General features: G+C 37.9%; 3 protein-coding genes across 4 annotated transcripts; all 3 read left to right on the top strand.

Moving 5' to 3' along the window:
- The first annotated feature begins 9,050 nt into the window (after positions 1-9,050).
- Positions 9,051-11,809, top strand: LOC112192124 (actin). The gene is made up of 5 exons (XM_024331692.2): positions 9,051-9,199; positions 9,685-9,756; positions 9,892-10,285; positions 10,817-11,430; positions 11,526-11,809. Exons 2-5 carry the CDS (start codon positions 9,697-9,699, stop codon positions 11,589-11,591), a joined length of 1,134 nt encoding a protein of 377 aa, XP_024187460.1. The 5' UTR covers positions 9,051-9,199; positions 9,685-9,696; the 3' UTR covers positions 11,592-11,809.
- A 1,363-nt stretch (positions 11,810-13,172) lies between these two features.
- On the top strand, positions 13,173-16,142 carry LOC112192458 (dol-P-Glc:Glc(2)Man(9)GlcNAc(2)-PP-Dol alpha-1,2-glucosyltransferase). Of its 2 annotated transcripts, none has more exons than XM_024332212.2 (8): positions 13,173-13,544; positions 13,645-13,733; positions 13,904-14,240; positions 14,403-14,667; positions 14,848-14,985; positions 15,083-15,287; positions 15,534-15,676; positions 15,763-16,142. In XM_024332212.2, exons 1-8 carry the CDS (start codon positions 13,455-13,457, stop codon positions 16,020-16,022), a joined length of 1,527 nt encoding a protein of 508 aa, XP_024187980.1. In that variant the 5' UTR covers positions 13,173-13,454; the 3' UTR covers positions 16,023-16,142. The 2 variants fall into 2 exon arrangements, with proteins under 2 accessions (XP_024187980.1, XP_040372746.1); XM_040516812.1 differs by having other exon boundaries at positions 13,523-13,544; positions 13,948-14,240.
- A 373-nt stretch (positions 16,143-16,515) lies between these two features.
- LOC112192459 (pectin acetylesterase 5) lies at positions 16,516-20,633 on the top strand. The gene is made up of 12 exons (XM_024332214.2): positions 16,516-16,802; positions 16,890-16,972; positions 17,077-17,206; positions 17,301-17,380; positions 17,497-17,586; positions 17,819-17,943; positions 18,410-18,470; positions 18,790-18,843; positions 18,946-19,023; positions 19,101-19,206; positions 19,469-19,614; positions 20,130-20,633. Exons 1-12 carry the CDS (start codon positions 16,565-16,567, stop codon positions 20,250-20,252), a joined length of 1,314 nt encoding a protein of 437 aa, XP_024187982.1. The 5' UTR covers positions 16,516-16,564; the 3' UTR covers positions 20,253-20,633.
- The last annotated feature ends 456 nt before the right edge of the window (positions 20,634-21,089 follow it).

The following is a 21,089-nucleotide window of genomic DNA, read 5'->3' as shown; positions in this document are numbered from 1 at the left end:
ATGCTTTGTTTACCAAGCAAGCAAAGCCAAACCCTAATAAAATACCGTTTTTACTTCTACATAGTGTTTAAGTTAAACCCTAGGTACTCTTTTAAAAAAAAAAAAATGAAGAAGAAGAAGATTAAACCTTAGTTGATAAGTTCGGAAGTAAGAATTCTATATTTGTAAAACTCATGATTTCGTGAATGTAATACAGTTTGAGTGAGTTGATTTACTTATATGCGTTGAAGTACAATTCTTATAAGACGAAGTTGTATATAAATATTTCTACATCCGTTAGAACAGATAATCGAGTGCATGCATTATATAATTTGGGATGTGATATACATGTAATAATAGATAGTGAGTACCATTATTTGGTTTTCCATTTTATTTAGGGTTTGAGTTTAGCTCACCTTTAAGACTCCTTAAAGGCTTTTAAACACAGCTTTATAACGGTAACAATTCCTATTAGGTGGAGTATTAGGTAACCTTGTCCATTAAAGCTTGAAGCTATCGCCTCTTTTAGCTACTAAAGCATGACTGAAACCCCCCACAATCTTTCTCACAATAAGGGGGTGGTTGGAACCACCGACTTACAAAGTAGGTTATAACTAATAATAAATAAACTTACCATCATATCATTCCATGACTTCCATTAATATAACCACCTACATGATTCAATTGCAATCTACTGCATTTATATAGATCGATCACCCCGCTTGAATATATGGTTCTCACCCCTACAGTGATCTGCATGAGTAATACTTACTAGTATCGTATGCTTCATGACTTGAGTTTGAAAAAAGAAACGTAAAACTTACTAAAAAGAAAAGTAAAACTTACCAAAATTATGGTTCATGAAGCACCAAATATCACTGACCATCCAGGCTATAGGTGGTGATTAACTTTGTGTGGGAATAGATAAGGTAGTAGGTCGCCTAAGCACCTAACCAATTTAGCTCAACTCCTTGACAATTAACATAATGCTCTTCTACTCTTCATTTATGGAAAGCAACAAGATTCAAATTCAAATCTTAATGCCCAGAATGATATTACTCATATAGTCATATTAGAGCTATCCATTAGTTAAGGATCATTAATTAGTCATTGATCGAGTATAAAGATGATGATATTTGGTGGTGCGTGGGTGGCAAAAATAAAACCAATGGTCCATAATCCACAACGTTGATGATGACGTGACACATATGTGGGTTTAGTTCGACACTTAGATCATAGCTCATTACATGTATTTTTCTTGTTGTGTCTAGTTTTGAGCCTCTAAATGGGCTATGTCTATGTGCTTCATACCTTGGATACGATTGTTGTTAATTATGACGCTGCTGAGGTCTAGTTGGGACTCTTAGGACAAGTTCTTGAATATGGTTTTGCAAATATTATGGATGTTTGCCTCTATATTTCACGAGTTCATCTTTTAAAGTCGGTTCCAGTAATACACACACACGCACAGAGTCCTTCTATGCTAAGGAGGTCTTTAACTTAGCTTACGGTACAGATTTTCATATTTTGATCACTTTTCGATCATATATTCACATCTTAACCGTTCAGTTTTTAGGTATATATGAGTAGATCACTTCTGCAAAATTTCAGCTGAATTAATGATCGTTAAGGCATCCAAAACTATAATTTACACGAACAATTCAGGTCTGGCTGAAAATTTGCAGAAGTGATCTACTCATATATACTTAAAAACTGAATAGTTAATATCTGAATATGTGATCGAAAAGTGGTCAAAATATGAAAATCCGTACCGTAAGCTAAGTTAAGGATATCTTTAGCAGAGAAGGCCTATATATAGGATTTTTCTCAGGCACCTAAGCTTATGGAATGGATTTCCAGTTTATGACCATTTTTTGATCACATATTCCCATCTTAACCGTTCAGTTTTTAGGTCCTAATGTATAGATCATTTCTGCAAATTTGCAGCTAAATTGATGATCGTTAAGGCATCCAAAACTGCAATTTACAAGAACGAACCGAATCTGTCAAACCGGAGCCATTCATGTTCATTGTTGTAAATAGCAGTTTTGAATGTTTTAACGATCATCAATTTGGCTGAAATTTTGCAGAGATGATTTATACATTAGGACCTAAAAATTGAACGGTTAAGATGTGAATATGTGATTGAAAAGTAGCAAAAAATTTGAAATCTTTACCTTAGCTTAGGTAAGAAAGTCCTTAGCCAAGAAGGACTGTATAAATATATATATATATATATATTTATATGTATGATAAGAGGGCGGATGTCCGCACTGCCCCAAAAGTGCGGACGTCGATGCTTGTGCAGCCTTCAGGTGCTGACAGCGGCGAGGGTCTTGACGGACGGAGGTCAAGGGTCAATCTTGACCTTCTTCTTGCTGGTGGACTCGCCGGCTACCAATTTGTAATTGACCTTGATCAGGCTTGAAGTTTCAGGTGAGGTTGCTGTCCATAACCTTCGACCTCGATCTCCATGTTGAAGTAGTCTGGGATGCCCCTGGCCTTCGTCCGGCAAGACCCGTGCCGCCGTCTGCGCTTGAATGCTGCAGAAGCATCGATATCAGCATTATTGGGACAGTGCGGACGTCCGTCTCAAAACGGGCCTATATATATATATATATATATATAGACACACACACACTCACTTTTTATTTTTCTGGCTATGCCTATGTAGAATAAGAAATTACATATTTAGATGGTAACTCTTATATATAATGTCATAATAATTGGCTCAATCAAAACCAACGTCTCACGTTAAAAAAAAAACAAAAAAAAACAAAAAAAAACTAACTAACTAATGTGAGGCAACAAATAAAAAAAACTTATCGATACATGCATGAAATGATCGATGGATTTCATACACCGAATGCATAATGATTCATTGTATTGGATTCCTGATGAGTTCTACTGGAGCTGGAGGAACATACTCATTGAAGATTTGTAACCTAGGATTCTCCCCAGCTGAAAGATAGAGAGGTTGGGGATTTGGTAACCTTCAGTGGTTAGTGAAAAAGCAAAGTGATTTGGTAACCCTTCGGATTCAAGTTTCAATAAACTCCACTCGCGATATGATATTTTGACGAGAAAACGATAATCCCGGCATAGCGCGCGCCTTGAGTGTAAAGCAAGGAGCTGGTATGGTTTTCATCATCAAATAGTATTCAAGGGTTCTTCTACTCACGCTCCTTCGGGTACGTGAAGATGACGCTTTGGTAATTTAAGTTTTGCAATTTGGTCAATAGAAATCCAATGAAATTTGTTCCTCTAACCAATTTGTTCCTCTTGAATATGTGATTAGAGAGGGTAATGCACACAAAACACTTTACAGTAAAGTTTAATTATATAATAGTGGATGAGCATATGCTTGCTTGATAAAGCTTTTCTAAAGTCTTAATCTTACGGGTAAAATTTTAAAAATGGTGTTGAAATGACGCGCGTAATAATTATTCACTCTTTAGTTATCTGTAGTATTGCGAGTCTAATAGCTCTATAGGACTTCATACTCTTTGCACTTTGTTGAAGCAAGATTTATGCTCGTTAAGTTATTGATTGTATCTCTCTGTATAGATGAATTTTATATAGGTCTCTGATTTGTAAGAGATATACTTTTTTTTTATTGTTATGATAAAAAAAAATAGCTGGTCACGTAACTGACCATGTCATTGACCAAGTAACTGTAACTGGTCATGTAACTGATAATGTCACTGACCAAGTAACTGTAACTGGTCATGTAACTGTCATGTAACTGTAACTGGTTACGTAACTGACCAAGTAACTGTAACTGGTCACGTAACTGACCATGTTGGTCGCGAGGTCATTTGTGCATTGTGCCAATCTTTGAGAATTTTTTTCAACGTTTGAAACTGAGATTGGAGAGCTTGAGGAGTTCGGCTTGTACATAATCAGCATGAACCTTTTCCCATAACTTGGAGGAGGTTATTTGTTTTCCGGTGATCGGGCACACAGTCTTACGTGCCCATGAATCACACAATTGAATTTGCTCATCGGTAGACTAATTGGTACCCGAATCTCCCATTGTTGAATGATAATTGAAAGAAATTAAGAGAAGATTGATGAAGGAAGAAGATGGAGAGGTAAAATTGTTGAAAATTTTGGTGTGAGAAATTAAGGTGAGGAACTAGGTATTTATAAAATTTTTGAAAAAAAAAAATTATTTTTTTACCATTTGGATTATTTTTTAGGGTGGAAAATGGTTATTATCGTTGTCAATTAATTGCAACCATTGGATTGCATGATCTAACAGCCATAATTAAGTAACTGTTGCACAAAGAATAGTAAAATATATATATATATAGGGAAAATCTTCCAAACAGTGTCTGAACTTTTCCAGACTATTAATTTTCATACCTATACTTTGAAAAATATCAAAATGGTACCTGAAGATTTTGCCCCGACCCAATTTTCGTATCTAGCAACAGTAAAGTCGTCAACTCCGTTAAATTTTGAGGGGTAAATTTGGCACTTCATGTGGTTTTGATCAGATGCGGAGCAACCCTTTACCTGGTGGACAATACTTGGACCAGCTTCATAAGCAGACCAATCATTGTTTGCCACATGTCCTTTCAGTTACAATTTTTTCTTTTCTCAAAATAAATAGCAGCTATCAGCTGCCTCTTTTCTTCATCAACCTCACAATCTTATCTCCTGCCATCATTATTCTTCCCAAGCACCCTAAACGGCTAAATCGACCACCTAGAACACCGAGTGTTTTTGTAAAAGAATGAAATTTTGATATGGGAAGAGATCTGTATATTTGGTTTTGAATTTCATGTTGGGTTTACATGCATATATATGGGGAAATTCTGATTGAAGATTAGATTGAGAAGTTGCATATTTTAGCACTAATGGTTCTGCCAGATTTTCTGGGTTTGCCGTGAGCATGATCTTGGCCCCATTATTGATCTCAGACTTCCCCCGTGTCATTGCATCCACCAAAAGCTTCCCTATCACCATACAACCAAAACCCACAAAATCAAAACAAGAATCAGACATTTTAATCACTACCCATTTCTTAGAAACTTAATCAAAATATATAGAAGAAAGAAAAGAGAGACCTTGGGAGATGAAAGCTTCATCTAGGTCATCCTCTTCATCCTCGCAGGGATAATAATCTTCAGGATCATCATATGCATACACGTCTTTGCAATCCTCCACAACTAGCTTGGGACATCACTAAAATTTCAAGCTGCATCAATTTGTTTCTTCAAACCCAGAATTGTGAGTATAAAAACATAGCATTGAAGAGCGGTAGAGTCGGGTTTTGGGTTCAATTTGGTTCTTCAAACCAAAATTTCAAGCTGCATTAATTTGATTCTTCAAACCCACAAAATCCCAATAGGATTGACTCACCGGCGCCTTCTGATGTGGTCGATGCTTCAATGTATGAAGAGGATGTGTAGATGAGTCAAATCCGGATGCCCCTAGTCTGTGGGGTGGAGACAAGCTTGAGGGTGTAGACGATGTAAGTGACGGAGATGAAGAACCAGACGAGGAGTTTTGGGGTGGCTCGAGGAGCTTGAGAGCCAGAACTGGGTAAAGAGTTCACTGTGGAACTCCGCATCTGATTCTAATCCCAAACCATATGAGCGGGTTGTGTGGGCGGACGTCATCCTCGATTTCTTGCTGTGCGCGGCGGCGCTGGTTGAATTTCTCTGCGTTGGCGTTGTTCCACTGCGCGAATCGGACCTCTGTAGGCGGGTGGTTCTGGAGCGAGTTGTGGGTTGGGTTCGGGTTCACTGGTGGTGTGAAAATGGCACCAAGTCGAGAGAGCGCCTCGTCCTTGGTTTGACGAAGCAGCAATTTGAAGAAGAAGAAGGAAAGACTCAATTTTTTTTTTTTAATTCTATTTTTATTTCTTTTCCAGAATACATGAACTACCAGATTTACCCCTCAAAATTTAACGGAGTTGACGACTTTACTGTTGCTAGGTACGGAAATTGGGTCAGGATAAAATCTTCAGGTACCATTTTGGTATTTTTTAAAGTATAGGTATGAAAATTAATAGTTTGGAAAAGTTCAGACACTGTTTGGACGATTTTCCCATATATATATATATATATATATATATATATATACCGTTGGCAGCAGGCCCATGTGGGTGTGGAGCCCGCCACCAACAGTCGGGCAATTTAGTTGCTAATTGTTGGTCATCCAATCAGGTGGGGCCCATTAATCAGTCGGGCAAAAAACCACCGTTGCATTCAACTTTTCTCTCTTTCTCTACAATTGGTCATCCAATTGGTCCACTGCTGCATTTGCTCTTAATGCTTCTCCAAGGCATTTCAAGAAAGAAAACAGAAAAAATTTGCCACTTCCGTTTTAGAGAAATTGGTACAAAATTGCATCACTGGTGGCCTCTCGAGTTTAATAAGGAGAGAAGGCCTGACAATTTTGCGGGGAGATTGATCCAACGTTAACAAGAGTTGCATACTGATGTATACAACATTGAAGAAGCGCAGCGCGTTAATCCATCATTTAGCTTTGTAGTTCTACACTTCTACATACGTTGCTTTACGTACAATACTCGTGTAAGTAAAAATATAAAATATTTGATAAAATATCTCGAATAAACTTTGAAGGAAATTAAACAACAAAATCCGACAGCTATACGTGATAATTTTGTATGAATGGAAGTATCGTACGTCGAATCAATATTTGAGAACCTATATGCCTAATATTGATGAGCCTCACTTTTAGATATCCACATTGGTTGCATCAGTTCTCTTCTAGACTTCTAGCTTTCACCTTCTCACGTTAGAAACTCTATCTATATCAGTAGTTCAGTATAATACTCGTAGCCAGCCACTAGCCTAATTCTCAATCATGAATCATCCACGTGATGGATCCAGTAGCTAGAAGAAATTTGGGACCATAGTTATAAACATTGCATTACACCTTGAATTGATTCATCCATTGCCAGCTTTTTCAAGATGCCTGGTACTCTGCTGCACAAAAAGGAAGCTTTTCTTTCTTGGAGTACAATGGAAGGGCTATATATTGGCATTGCCCACTATGTTATGTCTCGCTTCTTCGATGACTCACGCTAGCCCACACGAGACTTTCATGAAAGATCATGATTTTTATGCCGTTCTTGGATCTAGATCTCGAACAAACAAATGTAATCGAATGCAAATCTTACTTTCCATTCTTAAATTTGCCCCCGTATGATTTTTGTTTTGTTTTGAATTCACCACTGGTGATGGTGAATTAGTGATGTAGAACTAGTATGGATCAAATGATTATCGTAATTAATGAATTGAAAAACAAAAAAAAATCGACATGCATGATTACTTTATATTATCCCTCGCATGAGACTGTCATATTGTATGCAATATATGACACAACTACTATCATAAAGCCCACATAAAGATTAATTATAATGTATGTGATTTACAGATTCAGAATGACTCCTTATTGAACAAGATCAATTTCTAGGCAGCCATCTTTGATTCTAGGATTTACATCGGTTGCCCTCACGATAGATGTGTGAAGAACGGAAATGCATCTGAGAGATATGATACAAACAATTATGTCACTCAATTCGTAGCTGCCAAGGTATACCAAGTGAGGAGAATGAAGGAATGAAAGGACAAGAGCCGAGTCCACTTCTAACCATATATGTTTCCAGTCCCAAACCCAATCTAACTCAATAGCCTTGATGACTGCCATAACCTCCGCTGCCACATAGCTTGGAATATTAAGATTAGAACAAAAGGCACCCATAATACCACCTCTGAAATCTCTAGGATTTACATCAATTAATTAACCCGAGGACGTACAAGCCTATCAATTAACTTCCCTAAGTTCCGAGCCCCGATTTGAAAAATAACTAATAAATTTATAATCTATATTTAAAGTCTCATATTTAAATACGTAAAATGAATATCTTTCAGTGCTGCTAAGTTTTGTTTGTAGGTTGCTTTGCTTTTTATTTGGAGAGATAATTTTGTTTTGCCCTCATCCCTATTACATTGACATTGTCTCTTTCTAATAAATGGAGGTCTGCTTCCTTTAATAATAATAATAATAAAAAGGCGTAAAATAAAACTTATGTTAGCACATATTAAATTAGATCAAATGTGTATCGATTCCAAATGTTGAGACATAAACACATTTAGTTCACCAATACTTAAACAAAGAAACTAATTTTTACTTGCCGCACTCAAATGACGATGGTGTTAAGGGTTTTAAGTAAAGACACGTTTAGTACAATTACGTAACATTTGTAAAGAATTTGAGTGAACTTTTATGACTTATCTCAGTGTTTATAAATTTTGACAAAGGGTTTATAAGTAAAGACGCATTATAAGTAAAGACACGTTCAATACAATGACACATTTGTAAAGAATTTGCGTGAACTTTTATGACTTATCTCAATGTTTATAAATTTTGACAAAGGGTTATGCGTAAGGACACATTATAAGCAAAGACACATTCAATACAATGAAATAACATTTCTATAGAATTTCAGTAAACTACTAAACTTTAATGACTTCTCTCACTGTTTAGAAAATTCACCAATTAACTGACACTCTTTAATTTCATGCTTGATTGATAATAAGGTATTTGATCTTAAGTGATGCTAAGGAGATGAGAACTTTGTTAGTTATGCTAAACTTTCTTAAATGTCACATTTTATCAACCTGTATCTGTGATTGTTTGAAATCAAAATGAACAATGTGAAACAAAGCAATTGATTTTACTTGAATCATTTTTATTTATTACGTTAGAGAGAAATCGAACTCCTCTCGTTATCACTTAGGTTAACCCAAAATTATCTTCCCTTGAATCATTTCCCACCATGTATTCAAACAAGAACAAAATTCATTAATTGGCTATAAATAAAAAGAACAAAATTCATAATTAGGGGAGGGTGTAAGAAAATCCCACCAATAGAACCGGGAGTTGTCAAAGGGACAACTGGATCCACTAGAGGCCCAAATTCGAGCTGACGCGTCGCGTGGACCGTAGATCCAGTACTCAATACTTGGCGAGAGCGAATTTGCAGCGCATTTAAGCCGCATTTCATTTCGGGCGGAGTTTCCATTTTCATTTCAATTTCATTTCGATAGCCAATTCATTTCTTTTTCTTGGTTTTATTTTTTCTGTTTCCAATTTGAACCAACACCCAGAGCCTCTCTCTCTCTCACTCAAACGCGAGCAGCTCAGCCTCAAACGCTCATTCTAGGGTTTCGAAAAGGTGAATCTCGGCGCCTTTTCGATCCGATTTCGTTCATATAATGTGCTCGAAATTTCCACGGTTTGCTTGATTTGAGTGTTCGCCGTTCGGCTTTTGTTGTTATGTGGATGATTTTTGCTACATTCGGTTGGAATCTTGATATTTGTTTCTTCATCGTTTTGATTTTGGTAGATTTGTCTCCTGATCTGGCTGTTTATATGTGATGAGGATTTGGATTCTTGAATATTTTTTTTCCGGAATAAAAATCCATGAATTAGATGCGTATTTTTCTTTTGGTTTGTGATTTTCGCTTGAGATTATGTTAAGTTGGATTTGGTGTGTGATATTTGTTAGCTTCAGGTTCTTTTTTATAATGCATCAATGGTGATAGGTAGCAATTGCTATGCATCCTTGTGTTTCTGGGAGAGAAATGGCCTATTGATATGTGATGAATGACCGTTTAAAGTTTGTTTTTGGTTTGTAATTGAATGATTATTTGCTTTCAGGAATAATAGAAGATGGCCGATACCGAGGATATTCAGCCTCTTGTCTGTGATAATGGGACTGGAATGGTCAAGGTATGCAAACGGAATTATGTACCTGCATTTAGGATTGAGTGTAGTACATTTATCTGTATATCTGTTTTAATCATGTGGTTGCTTTGATGTTAGCAAATGGACTTCTTTTGATCAAAATCGTGTGTTCTTTTTTAGGCTGGATTTGCTGGAGATGATGCTCCAAGAGCCGTGTTCCCAAGTATTGTTGGTCGCCCACGTCATACTGGCGTTATGGTTGGCATGGGTCAGAAAGATGCGTATGTTGGGGATGAGGCTCAGTCCAAGCGTGGTATCTTAACTCTGAAATACCCAATTGAGCATGGAATTGTGAGCAATTGGGATGACATGGAGAAGATCTGGCATCATACCTTCTACAATGAACTTCGTGTTGCTCCAGAAGAGCACCCTATACTCCTTACTGAAGCACCTCTCAATCCTAAGGCAAATCGTGAGAAAATGACTCAGATCATGTTTGAGACCTTCAATGCTCCCGCTATGTATGTTGCCATCCAGGCTGTTCTTTCCCTCTATGCCAGTGGTCGTACAACTGGTAAGTTCTTCAGCCTGCTCAGATATTGCATTAGCTTTATTCCTTTCCAAGTAATGTTCTCTGGCAATTGAATTGAGACCTAAACTAATGGTTTAATAGTAGTAATTTTGTGAATTGAGTTGGGTATTGGAATTCTTTTACTTGGCAAGAATTTGGGTTATTGAAGGTTCAGCAAAAATGTAACAAAGACAAAATTTGGTAGGTGACTGCCTTTATATGGGAATTTCCAATAGATAAGTACAGCATCTGCATTCATTTGGAGGTTTTATGATTTTTGGATGAATGTGAAAAATTCACGTTAAGTTTTGATTTTTTAGAATGATACTGAGCCCAAAGAATCATCTAGGTTGTGTAAATCTGTGAGTATTTGATATCATGTTTGACAATGAATATATTGAGTTCGAGGTTCTGAATAAATTAAACTCAACATTGCACGTTTGATCTATCAAATTCAGTATAGAAGTATGGCTGATCAAATTCAATATTTAATTCTTATATATTGTTTCTTATTTTCTATGTGCTTGATTGCAGGTATTGTTCTCGACTCTGGAGATGGTGTCAGTCACACAGTCCCCATTTATGAGGGGTATGCCCTTCCACATGCCATTCTGCGACTTGACCTGGCAGGTCGTGACCTGACTGATGCCCTGATGAAAATCTTGACTGAGCGTGGGTACTCATTTACCACCACAGCTGAACGTGAAATTGTGAGGGACATGAAGGAGAAGTTGGCTTATATTGCTCTTGACTACGAACAAGAATTGGAAACTGCCAAAACCAGCTCTTCTGTTGAGAAAAGCTATGAGTTGCCTGATGGTCAGGTGATCACCATTGGAGCTGAGCGTTTCAGATGCCCAGAAGTCCTCTTCCAGCCATCCATGATTGGCATGGAAGCTGCTGGTATCCATGAGACCACATACAATTCGATAATGAAATGTGATGTTGATATTAGGAAGGATTTGTACGGAAACATCGTACTCAGTGGTGGTTCCACTATGTTTCCTGGAATTGCTGATAGAATGAGTAAGGAAATTACTGCCTTGGCCCCTAGCAGCATGAAGATTAAGGTGGTTGCCCCACCAGAAAGAAAGTACAGTGTGTGGATCGGAGGCTCTATCTTAGCATCCCTCAGTACCTTCCAGCAGGTTTGTTTCCTGATTTGGTTATATGTACTTTGTGTTTTTGTACAAACTGCCCTTGATAGAGATTGTTAATGAAACATCTGATTTCATTTGTGCAGATGTGGATCGCCAAAGCTGAGTATGATGAATCAGGCCCTTCAATTGTGCACAGAAAATGCTTCTGATTACAATCAAGGATTGGTGGACTTCAGTATCTCTATTTGGAAAGAAAAATGCTGCTTGCATTCTTGTTCTCTGGTTTTGTTGTCCGTTTTTCTTTGCTTTCTATTGTCTTAATGTCTGAACTATTATGACCTTGTAGGCTTACTGCTGGATTATTTTGTAATTCTATTTGAGATGCTTTTATTCTCAGTGGTCATTCGGTAGCATGCTTTCATTCTCACCTTACTTTTGCTTGCTCAGTTTTCTCTGTGATTTGCCCTATTTTGATCTTTGAGTGATTGATTTAGCCGGTTTTTGACACGAAAGAGCTAATTATTATAATGAAGAATTGGAAGATACTGTCATTATCATTTTCAGCAGAAGCAAGTTGGTCTTTGCTGGTTACTTCTACGTAATACTACTCTTGAAAGAATGTGCATGTTGAATGAGCCTGCTCTTGTTGCATAACAAGTATGACATACATTATATCTTGGTCTGTCAGGCCAGTTTCGTTCTTGCTTCTTTTGAGTGATAAGTCGGTAGAAAAAGAAAGATGAACCTGGGTTGCTAAGAGGAGTTCCTTAAATGGGTTCAGAAATGTATAGGTAAGATAAATGTCCATTTTGATACATTCTGAAATAGCAGAGAAATTCATTGATGACAATTTGAAGTAAGCCATTCCAAGAGAATTCCCAAGCTTTGGACTGCGAAGACACAATCGAGGTTGAAGCCTAGGACTCATGAATTTACAGCTTAAGTTTGAGGCCTGAATCAGGGGTGAGTGATAAGATTGCGATGATAGGTCAAGGCCTGAATCACTAGAGTATGTTTAAGATTGATTGGTGTCAACAAAACCATAGTACGGCTGCAAATGAGTACACTACAGCTCGAGTTCATATTTAGCTTGATTGTGCTTTACTAGTTTACTCTAAAAAGAACCAGTCAATTTGGTATGCTTGACTCGATTAAGCCCAATTGAGAAAACAATTATCTGAGCAGATGAATCTGATTTGTAGCTTAAAATTACTTAGGTATCTGATGTAACATAATTATGTAGTTCTTTGGGGAAAATGAAAAGTAAGTAATAGTTTTATCCGCTATAGAGTAATAGAGTTTTAGGACACCAAATTACCGCACGTAAATCTGATGAATACGGTAGTGCATCAAGCGATTGCATAGTCTTTGGATATCTATCCCTTTGATCCCTCTGTGGATCGCCTCTTTTCTTCTTCTGTTCTGATTCTTGTGTTGGTAACTTGGTATCTGAGGATATTTTGTATGGCTTAGAGATTTGGGTTGTGGAGATCTTTGAATGGGTTCTATGTTGTTGTTCTCGTGCGAGATTGATTTGGTTGGATTCCAAATTTTCGCCAGCCGATATGGTTACGTTTTTGTGCCACTATTAGGTTTGGCTGGTGGCGGCCACGTCACTACGCCATCCCTCTTCTGGCCGATCTGCATCTTGGTTGGAGCTTGTAGGGCTATTTGGGTTTGTTTTGTTGGGCTTGTTTCTTTGGACCCGTTTTGGGTCTTTTTTTTTATAATATATTTCTTGTTGAATAAAAATCCTTCATTCGATTGCAGGAAAAAAAAAAAAAAAAGGAGTACATTGTACAGCCTACGGTACGCAACCAATATATGCAGTTATGCACTAAACCGAAAGCAGAGTCAATATTAGTTCTTAAGAAACTGGACAAGTCTACAGAGTTTGCAAAGAGGGAGGACTCGCGCCTAAGTAAGTTTACTTCTGCTGATCAACTCAGAAACTCACAATTCGAAATTCGCAGCCGGAGATGTTGTGGGGCACATTTTGCCGTCGCTGAATCCATGGAGCCAATATCACAGCCTTAGGATTTGATTCGGCTATTACAGTTTACAGAGATAAGATGGGTAGGATAGCTGTGGCAGCAATTGTGAGCTTGTGGGTAGTTCCCATCTCAATCCTTGTCAATCACATTGTTCCTGAACCTTACATGGTAAAAAGCCCCTTTTTTTAATTCAATGAGAATGCTAATAGTTTCAAAGCTTTGGATATATGTGATTTTGTTGACAAATTTACGCACCCATAATGTGTAGGATGAGATTTTCCATGTGCCTCAGGCTCAACAGTACTGCAAAGGCAATTTCAGAAGCTGGGATCCCATGATCACTACTCCTCCTGGCCTGTATGCATATCGTGATTCTTTTGAAACTTAGTGATGTTCTAATTGGAAGATAAGACATGGGTGTTGATTAGTTTTGGCAAATTTGTTTGCTTTGGTATGATTGATTGAGAACTCGAAGATGATGTTGCATTAGCCAAGATTGAAATGTTTGCACTTTTGAACCTTTGCAGGTATTATCTTTCACTAGCCCATGTTGCTTGTTTGTTGTTTCCAGGCATGTCTTTCGTAAAAGCAGCCTCTTCGTTTTCTGAAGGCTGCTCCACCGCGATTCTTCGCTCCTCGAATGGTGTTTTGGCAGTGGTTTGCAGTGTTCTTGTGTATGAGATAATCAGACATTTGAGACCAAATCTTGATGAAAAAAAAGCAACTCTCATTGCAGTGGTTCTCGCTATGTATCCTCTCCATTGGTTCTTCACGTTTCTCTATTATACAGATGTTGCATCACTTGCTGCAGTGCTTGCTATGTATCTTGCGTGTTTGAAGAAGCGATACTGGTTCAGTGCATTGGTAAGCCGTTATCTCAAGTCTCTTCCATTAGTCACTGTATAATTGTTTGAACATAATGATATGATTCTGAACAACTAAGCATCACCTTAATGGACTTGTTATGTTACATCTAAATGTTTTGTCCGTTTCAACGGTGACTTAGTTCGTATGTTGTTAATGCAGCTTGGTGCCCTGGCAGTTGTTATTCGGCAAACGAATATTGTATGGATACTTTTTGTGTGTTGCAGCGAGGTTATAAATATTACTTTGGCTGGTCAAAGAGATAGGATAGGTGTAGATGACACTGACTTCTCAGTTAGGAAGAATAGTAGGTCAATTCCTAAAAACAGTGTTTCAAACTTGAGGAAACGGAAGGTCAGCAGTTCAGCAGATACTGAGATACATTCAATGCTGACTTCAAGTGTTTCTTCTCGAAATTGCACATCAGGTTTTGTCTTCACTTGTCTAGTGAACTTTGATTAAGTTTGATGTCATGAGTTTATGTTAATTGGTTATCCGAGTTGATATAATAGACCAACTCCAATTTTTGCTTTTTAAACCAGTTTTTCATTCCCTGCCATGGATGCTTTCTTTCCTCAGTGCTTATTATAGTGGTATTCTATTGCAGGTCTTCTCAATGAAACTAAGGCCATCTTTCAAAAACTGTGGCACATGAAGTTGGAATTTCTGGTTTCTTTTAGTCCTTTTATTATAGTATTTGCAAGCTTTGTTGCTTTTGTTCGTTGGAATGGGAGTGTTGTTCTAGGTAAGCTTCTGTCTTTTTTTTCCCCTTGTTTTCAACTATGTAGCAAATGAATTGCCCTTTATTGCTGCTGTATCTTACTGTGTCCACATCTTATTAGGTGCGAAAGAAGCTCATGCAGTTTCTCCACATTTTGCACAGATCATGTATTTTGGTCTGTTTTCTGTTCTTGCTACGGCTCCAACGTACTGTAGTTTCAGTCAAGCTGCAGAGTTATCCCGGTCAATTTGGAAGAACAAGTCTCTTGGTTTCTCTCAAATTACATTGGCACTTGTTGCTGGCTTCATCTCCATTCATTTTTTCAGGTTAGGCCTATTTAATATTGTTAGCTCAGTGCTTATTGAATTTAATGAGAGGATATAGCTCAGACTTTGTTCCTACTGGCATTCAGTTGGCCTGCTGGTTTGATAAAGCAGTTTTTATCTGTTTATTTTTAGGTTTGCTAGAAATTTATCTATTTTCTCCTATGTCAAGAGCTTTCCTATACTGTTTCCACATCCCGCAGTGAGTTTTATGTTACTATTTCATATGTAGTTCATTTGCTGTTGCAGCATAGCTCATCCCTATCTTCTAGCGGATAACCGGCATTATCCCTTTTATCTTTGGCGGAAGGTCATCAAAGCTCATTGGTCAATGAAGTACCTTCTAGTTCCACTTTATGTTTATTCATGGCTTTCCATCATCACTAGATTGGGTTAGTACACAGATTTTAGTCATTATATCTCACCAAAGCGGATTATGTTTCTTCACTAAGTATGCGTTTTTATTTCACTCTGGCAGGGAAGGTTCAGAGGAAGATATGGGTGCTGGCATTTTTCTTGGCCACTGCTGCGGTTTTGGTCCCAGCGCCACTGATTGAGTATAGATATTATACTATTCCATTCTTTTTCTTGATACTACATTCTCATATTGATGATTACCAAAGTTGGCTGGTCATGGGGTTTCTGTACACAACTGTAAACGCCTTCACAATGGTGATGTTCTTGTATCGCCCGTTCCATTGGTCCCATGAACCTGGAACACAGAGGTTTATATGGTAGCTAGATATAGAAAGAGAGATGCCAAACGCTTTTCAGGTCTGTAGAAACAATTTTCAACGGAACAGAACAGAACACTAACAAGCTTTTTGAAATGGAACATTTGTTACTACTTATCACATAGTATTGCTGTGATGCTGTCCTATCAGAATTCATCACCTATAGCACAATTCTCTCTTATCGTTGGAGGTCTAGCTACTCCCATCAAGTCTTCTATACAGACAAGCCCAACTACTGACGCAAAATTAGCAACTTCATTCTCTCGTAGTCTCATAAGTTTGATTATAATCTAATTTGTGATGATCGGATTCAGAATAGGCGTAATCGCACCAGCTTTCCAAGGCTGGGGCGAAGTACAAGTATTAATTGGACTTTAAAAATTTGAAAAGGCCCATGGAATTGGGCCCTTAATGGCTCATTCCCAGAGCCGGCCTGCTAGTTCTCATCGACTCGACCCGATCCGAAATTGACAAGTAGATAACCCGCGCCTTTAATTTCCTGCCAAAAATAGACGTCGCCGTGGTTTTGAACTCTCTTTGACTGCGATGGCGGGGTCAACGGCGAACCTCAGACTCCGCAGCCTTGGATGGTGGAGAAAGTGGGCCAGAAAGGACTGGGCAATCGCCACCCTCGCCTTCACCGTCATCGTCTTCCTTCTCACTCTCATCTCCAACTCTTTGCCCGACGAACCAGACTCCAGCGTCAGCAACCCCTTCGATCCAACCACCGCCGCCGATTTGGTCGACTTGACTCTGCTGCACGACGCCGAACGCAGAGGCGCCCGTACTTAATCTCCTCCCACCTCAATTTCGATTCTCTCCGCACAAATTGTTGCCTCTTAATTCATTTGCTCTCTTGTTTCCATTGCAGTTTGCTTAGATGGGAGTGCTCCCGGGTACCATTTCCGAAAGGGGTTCGGATCCGGAGCCAAAAATTGGCTGCTTCACATTGAGGTTTTGAGATTCAATATTATATTTACTTTCTTTCACTTCGTTTACATAATTTAGTAGTATTTTGAGTATTAAGAATCGGAGATTTGGTGAATGCTTTGTTGTAGGGTGGAGGTTGGTGCAATACAATAGAGTCATGTTCTTTGCGGAAAAGGACTCCATTAGGGTCTTCCAAGTACATGGATCGTAGGGTTCAGTTTTCCGGGATTTTGAGCTCTCAGCCGTCAGAAAATCCTGGTAATTAAAGCTTGATTTTGTAATTTGAGTCAATGTTGGAGTTGCTAACTAGCTAATTGATGTGCTTTGGTTCTACTTTTGGAGCATTCTGTAGACTTCTTTAACTGGAACAAAGTCAAAATACGGTACTGTGATGGCGCGTCTTTTGCTGGCCACCCCGAAAATGAGCCCAAGGTAAATTTATGTTTGGAGATCATGGAAATTAGCCCAAGGATTTTTTTTCTTTGGAGAAACTTAATGGAAGTAAGTTACTTGCTAGATTTAACATTGCCTGTTCTTTTGTTTCGTAGAATGGATCAAAGCTTTACTTTAGGGGACAGCTCATCTGGGAAGCACTTATGGATGAACTCTTGTCAATTGGCTTGTCAAAGGCGAAACGGGTATGTATCTCTGTGGTTACCAGGAATAAAGTGTACTTGTTAAAAAGCATGTCTAGAAAATTCTACGCATAATGGGCCAATGGTTATGACTAATACAAGTCAGTGTTTCACTCTCATTTCATGAGCTGATTCTTTCACAATTTTCTTCCACGATATATATAATTTGCAGGCATTCGTGTTTAATTGAATAGTGATCCATTTCGGCTAATATGTATAACTGAAAATCTTACAGGCACTTCTTTCTGGATGCTCTGCCGGTGGGTTGGCAACTCTTATACACTGTGATGACTTTCGAGGTCTTCTACCTAGGGATTCAACTGTCAAATGTCTTGCTGATGCAGGTTTTTTTCTCGATGAGTATGTTTTATGTGTACTACTGCCTTGCACCAACATCTTTTAGCTAAACCGTTCAATATGAAGTCTTTCTAGGATAATATATTTGTCTGAACTCTTGTAGGGTCAGGGTCATATATTCTTTTCATCTAATATCTCTTTAATCATAAATTTCATAAGATGGTACTGAAGTTGCTCGATTTTTTTTTTTTTAATTCAAACATCAGGATTGAGGAGTCCTATCGTGCGTTGAATACTTCTCACATACCATCTTCTTTTTTAACCAATTTGAAATGCTTTCCTATCAAGCCACAGTTGGAATTTTCAAAGTTTTGCATGCTTTTAGAAACTAATTGTTAAGCACATGTGCCTTTGTTTTTGTTTTTTTTGTTTTTCTCCGTCTGTAATGCATCTTCTGTGCTCGGGATAGTGATTGCATAAGATAACTAGATAGATAGATTTTCATTTTTTTCTGTTTCTGACATTTCAGGAAAGATGTTAACAAAAACTGGACCATGAGAACTTTTTATCGTGATGTTGTGGTTCTTCAGGTTATGCTCTAATCTTACTGCCTTTTGTAATCTTTACTGGTACTCCGTTGTATACTCTTTTGCTAGAAGTAGTTGAAGGAGATAATATGGGATGCCTATCAGTAGTCAAATTATATTCGAATTTTTGGGAGGTGCATCTTGCGAGTCTCACAGATAGTACATGAGACTTCTCATCCATTCTGATTTAATGTAGATGAGCCATATGAAAATTAAGTTCTTTTGTTTTGCTAGATAATCCTTTAACAGTATCTTCACGGGAACTGAGGTTCAGCACAAGACTCATTATTGATATCTCTTGCTTGTTTTATCATGCTGTCAGGATTTAGCAAAAAGTTTGCACAAGGATTGTGTTGCAAGAAAGGAACCAGCTAAGGTTGGTGTATGTTTTCACTGATCAAATTTGAGAGGTCACTAGTTTTCTGCTCAGTATGATACTATGATGCGTGGCAGTAATCTCCTATTATTTTTGTGGCAGTGTCTCTTTCCTGAAGAAATTATTAAACACGTTAGCACTCCAGTGTTCCTCGTCAACCCAGCTTATGATTTTTGGCAGGTAACTTTGCTATGAATCCAACTTTCATTTGCTTGATCAGAATTTGATTTCTCATTCCTTTGTTCTTTTATCATTAGATACAACATATCTTGATACCTGAAGCATCAGATCCGCATGGCTACTGGAAAAAGTGCAAGCTGAACATCTATAATTGCAATCCTAGCCAGATTGAAATACTGCAAGGTAATTGGATATGCATATCACGATCACCACATATGTAGCAAAGGCAGGTCATATGACACTCTTAAATGACTACCCTCTCAATCATATAATAATTTTTAACTGAAGCGGCTCATTGCAACTGCCTTCTCGAACCCATGTAACAGATGCACTTTCAACTGACAAATAGGATTTGTGCATTGGGAACTTGTAAATGGTTGTATGATGAAGGATAATTGTAAACAAAATATTGTGACAAACTAACTTATCAACTTGTTTCATACAGGTTTCCGTCGTTCTATGCTAAATGCACTGAGCGAATTCCAGAAAAGCAAGGTGGGAGGAACTTTTATAAATTCATGTTTTATTCATTGCCAGACATGGTTTTCTGAGACATGGCATTCACCCAGTTCTCCACGAATAAACAATAAGGTGAGGATCTAGATGAAGCTCTTTTTTGTTAAGTAGAATCTTGTCCCAGGAAGTACTTCATCCCTGTAGTGTGTTTCCGTATGGTTAAGAGAGAGAGAGAGTCCTCTGTCTCCTCCCCACCTTTTATGTTTGTTCAGTCCACTGAGGTTACTGTTGGATGCTTAGCTCACAAAGCTTTTCATAGATTATTCTTCCATGCTTTTGCTCATAATTATGATATGATCGTATGTGAGTTCTGTTCAGCAACTTGAAGCTGACACTGAAACTTTATGACTAAAAAGTTGCAACCAGTCAGCAGTTTATTTCTAAAATAAAATGTCATACATCTCTGGTGGTTTTACGTAATGTATACATGTTTTGATGTTCATCAGCGACTGAAAGCGTAAAGACCCTATTTCAGTAGTATGGCACTGAAATATGGCTCTTTAATTGTTATTCTTTCTCTTGCCAGAAAAAATTTGTTATTCTGTCCTTTTTCTTATGCAAAGTTATCTGACTCATTTCAACTTTGATAGACAATTGCAGAGTCTGTGGGTGATTGGTACTTTAATCAAAATGTTGCAAAGCAAATTGACTGCCCATTTCCATGCAATCCCACCTGTAATCATATGAATTTCACTCAATTTTCGCGAGGTTGATTGGACTCGAGATTACATCCCACTTATGATTGGTCATTCCCAAGTTTAGACCTCTACGATCTCAGTATACCATGATGGAAATGTTCCCTCGTTGTCCAGAGCCTGTAGATACTGATAACAAAGGTGTGTAGAAAAGAACAATTTATATTTGACATGACGCCTTTAGACGAGGAGAAAAGGTTTCTGTATATTTTACATTGCAGGGTCAGCGTTAACCAGATGGATGTCATTTGCTTTGAATCTCTTTTGTACCTTGATTACCTGAAAAGGAATTTTTCTCATGCTGGATTTGTAGCAAATTCTCGGTTTCAACTCTTTTTGGACAGGCAATGCTGCTTGTAAAGCTCCTCCTACAAATGTCTGTTTATATTATTTATTTGAATTTTAGTGCTCTTTATATATCATTTCCCACACCAAAAGATAGATGTACTACACCATAAATGAAAAATACAACAATAAAATATCGGATATAAAACCTAGCAGAGCTATGACTGGATGCACTAATGATATATCAGGTCAATTAAACAACTACTAAATGTATGACTGAAAATAAAAGGGCAATCTTCCATCAAAGTAACCGGTGATCTGACCGATCAAACATATTTCTCACATATCGTACACCGAGTAAAGAATAATTTTCCATCTATATTACTGATAGTATGACCGACCATGAAAGGGCAACCTTCTAACAATGTAACTGATGATGTGACCATCCATGATTCCATGCACTTCCATCGTAAAGAAGGGTGGAGATATATGGAACTATGGAAGGCAGTCCTATATGCTCTTCAACGGCCTTGGGAAGATTGAATGTGAAAAGGTGCTGATTATGGTATG

Source organism: Rosa chinensis, chromosome 3 (genome assembly GCF_002994745.2).
Source record: "Rosa chinensis cultivar Old Blush chromosome 3, RchiOBHm-V2, whole genome shotgun sequence".
NCBI lineage: Eukaryota > Viridiplantae > Streptophyta > Magnoliopsida > Rosales > Rosaceae > Rosa > Rosa chinensis.
The sequence above is the reverse complement of the archived record's forward strand: the minus strand, read 5'-3'. Positions and strand labels throughout refer to the sequence as shown.